The 16,717-nt window shown below is 39.3% G+C and overlaps 1 protein-coding gene across 2 annotated transcripts in view; it reads right to left on the bottom strand.

Moving 5' to 3' along the window:
- The window catches only part of MYLK (myosin light chain kinase), a 210,396-nt gene that overhangs the window by 84,340 nt on the left and 109,339 nt on the right, over positions 1–16,717 (bottom strand). For both annotated transcript variants that reach the window (XM_065840410.2, XM_071810812.1), the window contains exon 11: positions 15,566–15,718. In XM_065840410.2, the coding sequence (XP_065696482.1) occupies positions 15,566–15,718 (153 nt within the window). The remainder of the gene's footprint in view (positions 1–15,565; positions 15,719–16,717) is intronic.

Genomic DNA, 16,717 nt, shown 5'->3' with positions numbered 1-16,717 from the left:
AGGAGACAAATTTGCTGGTAGTGGCCCTAACAGCAATTGTCCCCAAGGAGACTGAGCTGCCCCCAGCAGAGTCCTGGTACAAACAACTTAAGTGCTACCAGCTCTCCACAGCCCTCCCAACTGGCTCTTTTCTTTATTAGACTGATGTGCCTGTTCCATGTAGTCTAAATAAATGGTTTTCTGTAATCAAGGAAGACAACACAGTATAATAGCCTCAGCTTATTAAAAAGAAATGGATGAGCAACTACAGAAGGCACAGAGAAAAATCATTTCCCAAAAGGATTTGCCAACTCCTCCAAAATATGAGCTGCAGAAATGAAAGATTCATGGACTGAAATAAAAACACCTTCTTGCACAGAGCTGCGTAAACATTAAAAGGGTGCAAGCAAATAATTCACAGTAATTGCATGTGTGAATCACAAACCCAACAAGATTACAAAAAAGTTGGGTCTTAGTTTCTGAAGTTATCTCGGGCAGATGTATCCTATGCCGGTGAGGAGACCTGCTGATATGAGTGACATTAACAAGATTTTCTGGGGGTGCAGGACTCTACTCTTAAAAGAGTGACCTGCAGGATTAAAGGATGAAGAACAACTTGGTATTGTTGCTGATCAGTGCTCACTATTTGTAAGTGAAGCTGTCAAATTGAAATGAAGGGGACCAGAACCTGTCTCACCATTGCGCAAATTTTGCAGATAGTGTTTACACTAAATTTAAGCACTGCATAGGTTTGTGCTGATCTCTTGTATGAATACCAGTTTTGTGCTTAAATTATGGTGGTATGAAAAACCAGAAGTCTACGGTATATGAGTAGTAAAAACCTTAAGGGGTACAACCTCAACAGTGCAAGAAAAGTTACTGGAGAGATAGAAGAGTTATTTCATTAGAGGAAACCGAATGTAATCACGCAGAAGAATGTTAAGATGGATTATTATATCTGAAATATTGAAAACTTGAGGATTACTCCAGGAATAGAAACAAAGGCAACTTTATATATCATAGACTTTCTGAAGACATTCCTGTCCCTGTGAACCTGTTGAATACCAATGTACATACACTTCAAAGTATTGTCTGATTTCTCAATAACTATTACATAGCAGGAGAAAAAAGTCTCCCTTCCTATTGCTGATGTTCTCTGGTCCACAGGGGCCATGAAGGCATTTCTTTACTAACAGATATGAAATCTGCTGTATGAAGGAGCTCAAAAATTAGAAACTATCATGGCTAAGGCAATGAGTATTCCTTTTCAAGTTTGTGACATCCAGGATACAGTATATATCTGGCTAAAAAAACCTGACGACTGACTCCATGGCAATTTGAACAGGCTTTCTTCAAAACACAAGCATTCTCCCCTTTTATTTTTTTTCTTAAAGTCAAACTCTATTATTATGCTACTGTTGCTCTGTATGTGTTGCTCAGTAGCATATGTTTATTGTACCAACAACCTAAGTAGAATACCACAAAAATTGTCTAATATTTCTTGATTTGGCAGCAACAATTAAAAATACTAAAGTTCTAATCCATAAATGCTATTTTTTCATTAAGAAACCATAGGGGCTCATTTCATGTAACTCTTCTTCCTTTACTCACAATTTGATATTAGAAAAAAATGAAACTGACCTACTGACAACTTTAGTTTTTCACAGCTGTTTCCTAAAAGACAACACAGCCAGTTTTAGATATCTTATTTAGTTTTATTTAGTCTTAGTCTAAAATCATTGCATTTTCTCAGAAGAGACTGATACAATCATGCAGAGGCCAAATTTTAAAGCCTGAATGTTAACTATTTTCAAATTCCTCTGAAGCCTGTAAATGCTTTTATTTGTTTATTTCTTACATAACACCATGCAGTGACTCAGTGCTCCTCTGATGAAGGCTTCACAATTTCACAGTTTTACCATGAGACAGCAGCACTGTACATTTTCACTGCTTATTTTAATACGCTTAAAAGATTCTTCAATTTTAGAATTTACAGCTCTTGTTTGGAGAAACAGCAATTTTACTTTGGAGGGCACTTAGGAAAAAGGAAACTGTTCATTCAAGATTAAGCAAATATCTCCTGACCCCATTTATGGTGACAAGATACTGTGTGATTTTACTTATTTTTGAAAATACTTGGCTAATTATTTTGCCATTAAAGTAGTACAAGGAAAACCATACACTGTTTGCAAAAGGGTGGCTGTAGAAAGTGTAACAACCATGCAAGCTCACACTCCTTGGCCACAGCGAGGTGCTGGATAGTCTCCTACTTCTGAAACAAAACCTATGACTCGCATCAGGAAAAAGGGGGGCAAAGAAACAGGAAAGACAGGACACAAATAAGCAAGCTGTGTATAACAAAAGGTCGGTATTAGAACTTGCTTTCCCTCATTCTTCCAAAGCCTCTTTCGTCACACAAACTCTGGTAGGGTTCAAAATTCATGTGCTCTCCAGGGGCAGCTGGCTTCAGAGCCTGGAGCAAGGGGAAGGGTGAGAAGGAAGAAAGCAGAGGTACAGCTCCCAGCTCAGACACTGAGAGTCACTGCACTTACGGCTGAGACAACCTCTTTCACAACATTGCAGGGGATTTTTGCTGCCAAAACTCCAGACAATAAAAGTATGGCACATTTGGCACCAGAAAGAAAATCTGGAACCTGGGAAAAAAATTTGTCTGACATCAGCATAAGGGCATGACTTTGTTATATATCTGTGCATTCTCAGGCTTAATCAAATAGATGTGGAAAAGAGGAGATCTGATCTCTTCCTAAGATGTTAATACACTGTAATTGCCTATAGCAATTTAATATCTTCCTCACCGTTCTTACTTCTTATTAATTCTGAGCAGGAGTAGGTGCACCTCTTAAGAATGAAAAGAAATAATGTAAGAGTTAACACATAGCAGTACTGCCATAGTGACTAAAAAAATTCTACCACAGGCAGTTAATTTTCTCCTTCCCTTTCCTTTGCCCAATAAACTTCTGCTGCTGCAGTGAGTTCCCCCCAGTTGGATCATGTCAAAGCAATTAATGAGGAGCATCAGAAAACACTACCTGGGCTGGGCTTGGTAAACCACAGGTACATTTCAATATTAGTTTTCCGACCATGCAGCTAGTTTATTTTACAGTAGCTTATAAACGATGACATAATTTTTTAACCACCATTGCTGGTTTTGTGCAGGTCAGATCATGCAAGACAGTATAGAGGATGCTATGATTTTCCCAAAGGCTTCTAACAAAGCACTGAATTCTCAAAGGCTGTTATAAAATTATGAGATCAAAAATTTAAAAATTTCTGCACAAAGCTGTGGCCTGGCATAATACCTAGACTCAGCTGGGGCATTCTCTGGTGAGCAGGGGTCTCTTACATTTCAACAGGCTTTTGATATGGCATCACACAAGGTGAATGATTTAAAAGCCCACCACGTATATGGCTCCTGTGGTTTTTGCCTTTCTTCAGGTTTTAATATGCACGACTGTTGGGAAACAGCAAATAATAAGTTGCACAGCTCGGTGGGAAACACAGTCTGGGAGACCAGAAATAGTAAGTAAAGCATTTGAAGGGTACCTTATATACCCACATATGTTTTTTACAAAGCAAAAGTAATATAGGCTTTTCCCACAGCATTCCCTTACCCCTAAGGACTTGTTTTTTTGTTAGAAAGACACTAGTAAGTATCCAAATCTAGGTTTAAAAAAGCCACTTAGTGCATTAAATCCACAGAGATTAAGGAGAATTGAAACTCTCCCAGTTTCTTACAAAAATACAGATTCTCAGTGTATTTGTATAGCAATGGGAAAAAGAGATATATTGCCTCTGATACACAACCATTTCTATTAATCTCTTATTCTGTTTTCCTGTGTTTGTGTAATCAATAGTAAGTTAATCTATATAAAGCTAGCATATCAAACATTTGTTTTTTCTATTAAGCTGTATTAACAGAAATTTAAGGTGATAAAAAAATGCTTTCCTATTTTTTTGACTTTTCTCAATCCAGGATCTGAAGAGTCCTTACATTTAACCTCCACATATCTGCAGACTGGAAATTATTGCAAGAGAAGTCTTAATGCCAGCTATGGGCCTAGGCCAAAATTCACTTGCATTTTTTAAAACCTGCACCTGGATCAGAACTTGATGCTTGAACATAACTGTAAACATCTTTATATTGACAAGCAAGGGTGAGTTGTTGTGTTGAAGGCATATATGTAAAAGTGGAAAAATCATGCTGCACTGTACACTTAACTTGCTACAAATTGATTATACAAGAGACATGTATGAGTTTAAGTGCTAATATGCAACCAGCTATGTACTTTCTGAGGTAAAAGATAGAGAGAGATCTATACACTCGGAGAAAAGGAAGATAAGAATCAATAACTGCACTCTGGCGTTTCCATTCCCAGATTTGCTCTTGAAACCGGAATGAAGAAGAAAATCCAGATCAGGATGAGAACTTTAAAAAGGTTTCCAAAGACTGGACCTGGGTTTTACCTGGCCTGTTGTCAAAACATTTAACATTACAGACATCATCTCTTCTAGCAAAATCTCTTGTTCATTTGCCTACCCAGTTGTACTGAAGATTTTTTCTAGTGCGAGCTGCAGAATGCTGACACCTCCTGTTGAAATATCAGGACTTCAGCATGCTCAACACTGCACAGAATCACTGAGCAGGGAAGGGACCTCTGGAGATGGTCCAGCCCAGCCCCTGGCTCGGGGAGGGTCAGCTACAGCCCTGCACATCCACACCTGCGGTGCAATTACTCCATTGCACAAGGTCAGGGTTACAACTGGTTACGAGTCAAAGACACGCAAAGAATAGAGAGTTTGCTGCCTTACGTTCAGAACACTGCAAACAACTTGCGGTGTTTAGTCTTATAAGAGATTTAATTATCCTCGAGGAATCTGTTTGCCAGTCATGTGGTTAGCTGCCAAATAGTGCCTAGGCTGAGCCGTGCGAAAGGACTGCCTCAGCAACATTTACCATTTATGGTGTTTAAATATAATTTTGGCTCAGAGGCTAATAAGTCAACTGAGCTGAGGAGAATGCTTAACTCAAAAAGCTCTCTGTGCGAGTAAGCTTGGAGAGAGAAGCAGCAGATTCCACTAACATCTCTCAAAGCAAGACTCGAGCTCACACAGAGATCTTGATCTTGAAATGAGTTTCACCTCTCCAAATATTTTCAATGTAAATAATTCTAGCTCTTATCAGATTTCATGTTAACAATGCTACTGACTCCAAAATAACAGATTTTATAAGGCAAAAAATGGATATTAGGACACTCATCTCATCTGTCTTACTTTCTGTAAAGTATTTTTCTGTCCCAGGCCTGAAGTGATATGGTCAAAATATCTCCTGCAAGTTTTCCAAGAATTCCAAACTTGATTTATACTGGCATGAAAAAATACAAGACCTCTCTGTTCTTGAAACATGTGGGGACGTTTCTGCATTATTAAAGATCTCAGGTTGGTATGGTGTTTTGCAAACTTAGGTCATGAGAACTAGATGCTAATGACCTAGCAGTGTTCTTTACACATCTACCTCCCATAATTTATTTCTGCAGTTATAATCTGTTTTTGTAAATGGAAGGCAAGATTTAAATATCCTTAGACGCCTTCACTGAAGAGCCAGGCCAAGTTATAGTCTGGATGTTGTGCCTTGCATTACACAGAAAAACTGTTAACCCAAGATTGACAATGCTCTAAGCGCAAGGGTGATTAAGGATATACAGAAGAGGCCGAGTTTCACTTTACCCGGTCTGGCAATCTATTTATTTTACTGCAGGCTATTCTTCAAGCCCATCCTGCAACTCTATGTATGCTCCTTCTTTCCAAAATCTTTCCTTCTGTCTGGGCTATCACCAGATCATCAGCATTTTGACCTCTGTTTTGTCTACTCAGTTTGTTCTACAACCCACAGCATTTTAAAGAGATGCTACCCCAGAAATCCTGCTGTCAAAAGGCTGAATACACCAGTAAGAAACATGATTTGGGAGAAACAGTCAAAATAGAAGAGAACAAACTATTTCAGGTGGCAGGGACCTACAATGATCATCCAGTCCAAGTCCTTGATCAATTCAGGGTTGACCAAAAGTTAAAGCATGTTGTTAAGGGCATTGTCCAAATGCCTCTTAAACACCGACAGGCTTGGGGCATCAACCACCTCTCTAGGAAACTTGTTCCAGGGCTTGACCACCCTGTTGGGAAATCAATGCTTCCTAATGTCCAGTCTAAACCTCCCCTGGTACAGCCTTGGACCATTCCCATGTGTCCTGTCACCAGATACCACGGAGGAGAGACCAGCACCTCCATCTCCTCTTCCCCTCCTCAGGAAAAATTTCAGTTTAGAGTGCAGTGGACAAAGACACAAGGCATGCAGCTGAATTCAGATCACTTTGCAGTCAGCAGACCAAATTCCTCAGAGACAGTCTCACTGGAAGTTTTTGCAGCCAGAGTGGTGGTGTGTTTGCTTTTGCCTTCAGAACTGTCTTCCTTATTAATGACTAACTTTGTTTGCAAGTTATTTACATCAAGTAATTGCTCTTTTGTCACTGCCACAGACAGCAACTCCATGGAACGCCTGAGAGTGCATATACCTACTAAATGCATTTAAAAGGCAGCTCAGCTGCCCCACTGCTAACAAATTCCCCAGCATTAGATACCAGTCTGACATGGAGAACTGCAGAAAAGGTGCTTTATATACACTAGATCAAGCCAGGTTAGCTCCACTGTGAAAATGTGCATACTGCTGAGGCAGAATTTCACCCTCACGTGTTCAGTCTCAATTTTTTGTGTGGCTGCCCAGGTAGTATTTAACTTAATTGCAGAATATCATGATGTATAGAGATACCACTGCCATTAGGAAAAAATCTGGACTGTGTGTGAGCTGAAATGCAATGGAAGCACAGTAGGAACAGGCAGTCACATAAAGTTCAAAGAGGATGCCACTGATATAGAGTTTCAGCCCCTTCAGCCCTTCCTTCCTCTGACAAATCCACACTGGCAACAGAATAGTTACCTGTGGTAATATTTAAATAGTTCTGCTCAATCTGTTGAGTGAGTAATCAAACAATTCTGTACTAAGACTGCTTTTAAGGAACTACTCAAATGAGACAAATAAGACTTAGCTTGAGAGCAAGGAAACATTTGAAGTTAGACTAATCTAAAGGAAAAAAATACACAACAACATTGCATTGTTGGGTAAAAGTTGGTGTCAGAAAGGAATTCTGAAGCAAGGCTTGTTTAGCATTTAAGTCTGGAAAAGATAGCTCTAGTATGGCATTGTTTGTGGTCAGTTGTCTCTTCTTGACGAATTTATGTTAAAAATGTTTCCAACTAAGACATTGCACTGAAAAAAGAAAAAAAAAAAAAGGCAAAATCTGTGTATGTGGACCAGCAGTCAAGGCTTGACTAAACCAGCTCTGGTAGTGTACAGCTCTGCAAAGTTCCTGCCCTCTGTTTCTTTTCTCTACTGCAAAGGAATGACCTGCTCATTAGGACTCACACTATAATCTGTATTAAAGCGCTTAGACGTTTCTGTATTGCCCATTTTTCCAGTCTGTAATAGAAGCCTTAATCTTCTAAAAGTGAGATATCACTGCTTGACAAAATTAGATCTCAGGAAGAAGTGCTAAAGCAGGTGTTAGAGTGGCACACTGTCTAGTTAGACATATTTTCTCTCCCAAATGAACATACAACAAGTTCTGTTATGCTGCTTCTGTTACATGGACATTTGACATTTTTGCCTTTTAGGGCAAGAGGACTGCACAGACGTGCAGAACTAATAAGGACAAGCCAGGAACTGCCACATTTCAGCATGGGAACCCTGTATTTTTTTTTTTTTTTTGACTTTCAGTTGGGTTTTCTGTGCTAACCTTGGGACTCTATGCTGCAACACAGTTAGATGCTTGAGCAACATGCTGTTAAATTTGTAAAACTGAACTGAAGAAACATACCTTTAAGAACCTGCCATCCTTACCTGGCTCTATATCCACCAGCTTATGTGTTTGAGATTGTCAGATTTCTCTTTAGTCACCTAACTCAAAGAAAGGTGGTTTCCTTAGGAAAATCCATCTCCTCTTTTCCTCACTTAGACCATCGTCTCCTACAACCCTGCTTCTCCTCTTGCCTCTGCTGTTCCTAAAGCAATTCTGTCATTCTCAACTTTACAACTCTTTCTGCTGGAGCTGTATATCACTTGCTTATACATTCACAACTCTTCTCTGTAGTTCTCCCATTTCTCTATACTTCTGATAAGGGTATTCACAAAAGTATACTGAGCAGAAGCATGCCCATTACCCTGCTCTCAAACCAATCCCTTCAGTTCACTGAGTCCTTTGATTAAGGACCATGTTAAAATTACTATTTTCTTGAACACAACACAAAACACTTTTGAGACCCTGACATCTTCTGTTTTTCTGTAAGCATTGGTCGTGCTCATCTGCTTATGCAAGAATCTTTTCTTCTGGAAGTTAAGCTTCCATGAGATTGTTTTGCTGGAGAATGTGCGTTTGTGTGTGTATATGTTTTACATCAGCTGGAAATACAAGGTATTCCACAGGTTTCTAAATGCTGTCAGCATGTCTGTTCCTAAATCTGAGAGACAGAAATTGATAGAAAGGGAAAAAACTCACACTAACAGATGTGCTAATTATCTTAAAAAATAAAATGGAAAAAAGTAAGTACAGATGTATCCTTACAGTTTGTTTTGCTGCCCCTATAATTTTAATTGTAATGTTGGGAAACAACTTTTTTAAAAGTGTATTTCACCTTTTGATTTGTGGTTTAAAGGCAAACATCAATCCCACAGGTAGTTTTCCATTTGTGACCCTCACTCTACCTAAATATGAGGCACTAGAGATTAAAATCTTAGATGTGAAAACAGGTCACCTTCTAGCACTTAGTTAACCATTTTACCTGTGATGTTCTTGACTATGTAGTGGTTTTTAGTTGTCACATAAGCAGTCTGCAGACTACATTTCCCATTGGTGACTACTGCATCTGATGTATCATGACTGTTAGTATACAAGTGACTAAAACATGCATTTGATCTTTGTCATTTGTTTAACAGTATTGGCAGAACAAGACCATGTTTTGATAGATTCAAGTTAATCTAGCAGTCATGGAAAGGAAGCTCAGTGAAGCTATGCTGGAAGTCAATTCATAGAAGCAACATAAACTGGATGAATTCTTAACTACATGAAGAAACCAGGAAAAAGGCCAGAAAACAAATGCAGACAGAAATGATGCTTAGTGTCAGAAACCAAGTCCATTTTCATCCAGAAAAATACACACACACTACATCCATGTCTCAGATGCTTCAGGGCCAGTTTTCAGTGATTAATTCTGATTCGGGCTTCCTTCCATCCTTCAGCAGATGTGCCTCCAATCTACCTGCACAACAGTGATTTCTGGAGAATTTTATAAATTGAGGTAATCCTATAAGACAGTTTGATGGCTGACTGTTTGAGTTCCCATTAGCTAATCCACATCAGCTGCTCTTGGAAACATTCTTTGGGGTAACATCATGCTCATGCTTTCAAAATTACTCTGGCATATATTCAATTTACAGGTTTTAATTGTATTTTGATGACTACTTCTCTTCAGCTGAAACCTACAACATTATAGAATTTGGCAATCCAAGTTGGGGCAGTTTACCCCTTGGCCAATGCAGGGCCATTCCTAAGACTGTTACAATAACCATCTGTTTTCTGTCATTCTGATACATAATAGCTTCATATTCACTGCATTTGATCACTTCACAGTCAAAACCACCATCAAATGTAGGGTTTTCTTCTTCTTTTATTTTTAAATTAAACATTTTTTTTCTGGCAGCATCTCATCTTTGTTTTTCATTTATAAGAAATATTAATGCAATTCATGTCATTTAACTTTTGTTCATTCTGCAAGCACCCATCCCTCATTTACATCCAAATTTGGTTTCCCTTTTACTGAAAATGGTTTATACCAAAAAGTTGTCTTTAGAGAACATTGTTTATATTGATGGCACATATCCTATATCATTAAAAGTTGCCACACATGTTTTGCTTTTGTCCTTCATTTTTGGTCTCTAGCCGGCATTGTGTTTCATGTTTGGTCTTGAGACACTGAAAGCAAGCTTAGTCTTACAGCTGTTAGTGACCCACACAGAGTGCTGGACTGAGAACTTTGGGACACTCCTGCAAGCACTAGAACAGAGTTTCTTTGATGGCTAATATTAGCCCTGCTCACAGCATCTCACCTCTGACCTTTCAGTACAGCAACAAACCCCCCGTCCCTTTCGTTTAGTGGTCATAACCAATTGTTACACAGCCAAATAGTTCCACCAGGCTACTGGTGTGGAACGCTTTTTGGACATGTAACAAGACTAGACTTGTATATTTTGGAAAGTCTTCTATAGTCCTTTGTATTTATGTTGCACTTGAAATACAGCAAAATGCTTTCAAATAAAGTGACTTTGAAAAGTTGTCACAAATATTTGATCACTGTAGGCAAGTAAGACATCATCCTTTGTTTACCTTAGGCAGAAGTTTTTATATCTCAGAGAAACAAAGCTGTAGCCTCTCAGTTAAGGCTTCAAAGAGAGACTGGTTATCACAATGATAACCTTCTTTAAAAGATTAAGGTCTAAGAGAGGTCATTCTGAGATAGAAAGAAAAGCAACCCACAGACTAAAGACAGCATCTCTCATGACTGGAAGAAAAGACTCCTACCTGAAAGCCTTTCTTCCACCTGGTTATATTTTATGGTCCCACTCACACCAGATGGAAGAATGACCGGAACATAAGGAACAGGTTTTCCAGAAAGCATCTTGCTCTGATAAACTGGTTACAGCAGGGACTCTGACAGGCTTTCAGGTGACTCTAATCGGCTCATCCAACAATCAATGAATGACTGCAGTAATTGGATTGTAAAGACTATAGACTTCCCAACATAGACACTTATGCTGGGGGAGCTGCACTAAAAACAAAAGTAAAAAAAAAAAAAAGTCAACAGAAAGTGGTGAGGGAGAAAGGGGAACAGATGTGGAGTCAGGAAAGTGCACCACTGGCAGGGAAGGAGAAATGAGGTTAAGAGCCAAAGAGTAGGAGCAGCGGTATTTGCTGAATAGTGTTTGCTCACCAAGGAAGGCAGTATTAGGCCTCTATTCAAAAAAGCAATGTGTGGAAGACAATCATTAGCAAAATGGGGGGCTGCAGAGCATTAGAGCCCAGAAAAGTACCCTGGTTGCAAGCTGCTATCACTACCCACACCTCGTGCCCTTCCTCTTGAAATCTGTGATGGTGCTGCCTGCTGGGAGAAGGCTGGAGAACTCTCGAGAAGCCTGCAGTGGGTCAGATATTTTGTCATCTACTGCAGAACTGCAGGAAACAAGGACATCATTCTCCTAGGAGTCAGCACTCATAACCAGCGCTCCAGCTTGATACCATACCTAGAAAAAGGTATGATGGAAAAAGCATGCTGGAAAAAGCACTTAAATGCCTCTCTTCTGTACAGAGTCTGTTCGCAAAAGAGGAAAAAAAAGTATCCTCCACACAGTATTAATTTGATTTGGCGCAACAGTAGATTGAGTCTGTCATACGTCCCATTCCTATTCCTGTTCACCGTCCAGCCTGTAATCTTGTGTAGTACACCCAGGTATTGGTGTGAATGTCAGGTGGTTAAAGAACCCTTTAACACGTCTTTTCTGCAGGTGGATGTGACCTTTCCTGTCAGTGATTAGTTAACTGACAGAGACAACCACATATCAGAAGGCTTATCTCAGGTATGTGGCAGACCTAAAGAACAGTAACTCTGACTGGGGGCTGGCTTTACCTTCCAACTATACCAGTTATAATCACTTATGTGTATAGAAAATTATGCATAAGTTTAAAGGAAAAAAAAATAACATTTGCAGAACTGCAAATGGTACAATTTCAGGAATGTATGTCATTGAATGTTTGAGTAGCTTGGACCATGTTTATCACGTCTTGGGTTTTCTTGCATTAGACTCATTAAAGCATTTTATCCAGAGAACCGCACTCACTGGAAAGTTCAGTTAGAAAAAGTTTTCAAGGTGAAGACATTTGCTAGGATTGTTTTCCAAAGAAGTGTTGCTTATTCTCTGTAGTTCATCTCTACCTGTATTTCGCTGTAAGAAACCATTGTCACAGGGAAGACAGCTGTCAGGTTTCAATTTAGTCTGCTTAGTCTTAGGCCAAAATCAGCTTCACCTTGATTAACTTAGTTTCTCCACAGACTACCTAATGGATCTATCCCAATTTACTCAGCCTTTGGATCACTTAATTTAGTGATCTGAATATTTTCTTGTCTTAAATAAGAAGAGACAGATTAGTTTGAATTCTTTATGACCATTGCATTTCTTATGCCACATCCATATGAACTGTGGGGTTTTTTTTTGACACAGTGCCAAAAGCCTCCAACAAACAGCTAAGTACCTTCAGTATTTTTCATACAAAAACAGGGATGCACTGAGGTTTTTTCAGTGAAAGGCATAATTTATCCTGATTAATAATAAGGAAGCAAAAGACAGCCATAAATGAATCTGAGGCTGATGACTTAGAAGGAATGCTATGCCACAATAACCCTAGTTGGTTATCCAGGGCCCAATGCAAAACGTACTGAAAGTACTGGAAAAAAATCTCCCCCTTTAGTTTGACAGCAGTTGGAGCAGTCACCCTTTAAAATGTTGTTTCCTACAAGAATCCCGCAAAAAGAAGTTTTCTTTAACAGAAACAAAGCAACAGATCTTGTAAAGGACAAAATGCACAGAATATGTGGCCAGATAACACCTGTAACCTCCTAGCAGTTTTAAGTATCATGCTGTAATATAATCCAAACATGAGGCTTACATTGTGATCGCTTTTTTTTTTTTCCCCCTTTGAACAGTTTGGTGCTGTCTGTCCTTACTACCAGTATGGGACTTTTCTGAGTTATCTGTGAGTCTAATTTAATTTAGAAGGTGGAGCTTTTTGGCTTTGAAAATAAAATTGAGTTTTACTGTTAAGACTGACAATTCATTCCAGGTAAAGTTTCCCCGGTGACCACTGTAGATATGCCCCTCCGTGAGATCCTTGCTGCATCAGAACAGCAAAGCCAAAAATGGGAATATGAAGTGAAATGTAGACCCAGACAGACTTAGAGATGTGTCCAAGGACCAGAGTAGCAAGTTAAGGAAGAGCTGAATTCTGACACTGGTCTGATACCAATGATACACCAGGAACATCCATCCCTTCCTAGATCAAATACAAATTACTTTTCACATACAAAAGGAAAATATTTTTATAGCAATGAATGAAGAAACTGAGCACTTCATGAAACCTGAAAACCCTAGATCACCTTGGAGAGAAAAATAAACTGGAGAGAGATGGATTACAATTCAGAAACAGTTTTTGCACACTTTATTCCAAAAATCAATGTATGGTCAGGATAGGAATTTATAATGTTTTCTCTCTTTTTGCGTGTACACTGATTTCCTGCTGTAATCTGTCTGCAAAAACTGAGCATTTGGAAAAGTCTTAGCAGCAGCATTCAAAGTCTCAGAGAACTCTAATGCCAATAAACATTTGCTAGAGGGTCTGATGGAAAAAATATATGAACAGATAAGACATTTGGAAATGGCGATTTTAAATTTTGTACTATTTTTGGCAGGCAAATCCACACTGATCTGAGTCTTGGGGAAAGTTACTGTAATCCTCATGGCAACAGGGACATAATGAGTTTAGGGAGGAAATGGAGGGGACAGCTAAAGCTGTAAAAACGTTGAACACGTGGCTTCACAGCCTGTCACGCATGTTCTTAATTCTGCTCTTATTCTTCCCTCAACACCCCATGACTCCCAGAAAACAGAATGGGATGCAAAATCAAGGGACAACTCCTCATAAAAGTGGCAATGCAGCCTTCTAGCTAAAGTACAGGAGGAAACCAACTCATAAACCAGCAGCTACATAGCCTGAAACAGCTCAGCAGAGTACGCAAACCTATGGAAAGGCTGGGGCACTATTGCTCCCACATTAGCTTTGTACATCAGCCCTAAAATAACTCGGAAAGGGTTAGTAAGAGTGAGGTTTTTTGGTTCCTGTATCCCAGTGAAGAATCAGCAGTTCCTATGGCAAAGACAGATCCCTTGAAGTGGAGCACTCTTGATTGGCCCTCAGCTAATGCAGATGAAATGCTTCAGAGAAATTATAAATGACAGCTTTGAGAACAGATTAGTTTCAGGCTTATTTTAAATCAATGTTTTCCTACTTTGTGCCTTTTTTTCAGAGGAGGAGAGGGTGGGCTGGGATGGGTTGACTGCATTCCCAATTCGGTAATCAAAAAAGTAGCTCATAAGTTTACCAGAATTTGTTTTCATTTTAAGCTTGTCTAGGGTTTCAAGTGGATTCATCCAGACAGAATAGGGGCAGGCATATCACTGAAGTGCTGTAGACAAGCACCACAGAACATTGGCAAATGAAGAACAAATCTTGGGATCCAGGGATCAGGATACATTTCCCACCAAACTGTGTGTACAAATTTGGGGCAGATATTATTTGGTCATAGACAAATGGAATAGTTCCCTTAACAGCTGTCACTCAGCAGTCTCTTGCACAGGCAGTGCCAAACTATTAAAACTTTAGGAAAAAATCGTTTGCAGATGACAAGTACCAAATACAGGCTTGATTGCAGATGGATGGGAAGTCTGAGGGAGGGGGACTGTAAAGGGAGAGGACTGATCATCTACAGGCCATAAAATGAAACACCTGTATAAACTGATATCAGGTGAGATTACAAGAACAAAGACCATAATACTGATTGATACTACCTCACTGTTCAATTTATCCTTGGGATTCTGTCATCTTGTCTTCAATGTGGTCTCTGGTCTTTTACACTGTGTTTGTTCAGATCCTAGTGTAGAATTATGGCTTTCATGGAAATTTCAGCTATGTTAAACCAATACTGAGGGTATAAAATTGTTGATATTTGCAAAGAGGTTATTCTCAGATTTCAGAGACAACAGACCACCTCAATTGCTCACTACAATATTCTTTTGGTACCTTGACTATCAAAATTCTGCCTATTTAGAGATATACTTCTCCCAGTTACATGATACATACCTCTTCAAAATTATGTCTGATAAATGCTGGTAGCAGTACAAGAATATTGGCATTTGCTACCATAATTGCAGTCCCTGGCACTGGTCTCTGTGCTCTGCCTTTCAAGAGGAAGGGGTAGCATCTGTCTCCTCACCATAACACTGTCTGCCTAATGCATAATACTGATAATATTGCACTTATTTTTGCTTTCAGCAGGGACAGTACCTTCCTACACTGGTACACTTCTTCCAAAATTTAGCCTCACTGCTCTGTACCACACAAAACTCTTCTTGGTAAGGACAGAGCATTAATAGCTTTTTCTGAAACATTCATGTTACTTAACATTTCACAGTCCTTAAACACTTAAGTTGCCCACATCTCCTTGGGGGACAAAAGGTACCCAGCTGACAACAGCTTAGAAAAAATGTGGAATCCACTTGCAACAATCTCTGTTAAGGATCCAAGATTTTTTTTTTTTTAATATCATTACAATAATTGCAGCAGGCTGAGATATTCACCTTTGACTGTGACCTGAGCACTGCAAGATGCTTGTCCTATGTTGTTTTCAGCCAGACAGGTGTAAAAGCCATCATCTTCTGGTAGGGCATCTTGGACAGTCAATTTTGCAATTCCATCTTCAAAAGTGGAATCAGCATACTGAATTGGCTGGTCTGCAGATAGAAAGGAAGAGAAATGTTTTAATACAACAGCGACAAGTTTCAAAACCACTTCTTGTTTTCAGTGAAATCTGGATGCTTAACACCAGCTAGTGTATTAAAGTGCAGAGCCACTGCTCTCTGGTGACTATAAACAGCAGCATCCCAAGCACAAAGCAGAATTTGGCTGTCAGACAAATCTCACCATTAGGTTTACTGGGTGTTGGCTTGAGTATCAGCAAGAGGTGAAGGGCTTATCTTTGTAGTTTGAATAGATTCTCTTTCAGGTGGATAAGAAAATAAGTATCTCGTGTGTTTGCTTCAGCCATTGTCTCCATCTTGCGCTTTGTCTGAAACTTGATATTAGCATTATCGTCTAGATGTGCAAAATGTGTTGGGCATGGAGAAGCTCTTGAAGTCCTCCATCAAGCATTCCATAGTGGAAGACATCACAAGAGAGACAGCAAAATCTACAATGGAGCCAAGAGGCTGATTTACATGAGCAGCCAATCTACACTATAGTACGTATAGTTTGGTAACAGACAGGTACAGTCAGATCTGTGGTGACATGACTATTAAATAAGTTCATTTTAAAAAATTTGATCCTTGAATTGGTTTGGAACATGAATAAATGTTAGTGTAGAGTGGTTAAAGTGTCTTTGTTATTGTTTCAAGAACTGTCAGCAATCTCAGTCTTACTTTCTGAGATGCTTCTGTGATCTCTTTTCCCAATATTAAGTAGTTTCCAACACTGACTCATCAGTTGCTTTCCCAGTGCATGCAATGGTTAAGAGGGTCCAATATTTGTGCATAAGCATCATGCTGTGGAAAAATAAGTTCCGGTCATCTAAGAGAAGAGGGTGAAATGGCAGAGAAATTGTGCAGGACTGATCAAAGATACCTGTCCCTTGGGAAATCATGGTCAAAGGGAAAGATCAAAATTGATTTTGTTGCTAAAATGATTCTAAAAGATTATGACAAAACTCAGGGGTTTCTAAGAACCAGCTCTGCATT

The sequence above is a fragment of the Patagioenas fasciata genome, chromosome 7 (genome assembly GCF_037038585.1).
Source record: "Patagioenas fasciata isolate bPatFas1 chromosome 7, bPatFas1.hap1, whole genome shotgun sequence".
Taxonomy (NCBI): Eukaryota; Metazoa; Chordata; class Aves; order Columbiformes; family Columbidae; genus Patagioenas; species Patagioenas fasciata.
This window is presented reverse-complemented; position numbering and strand designations above follow the sequence as displayed.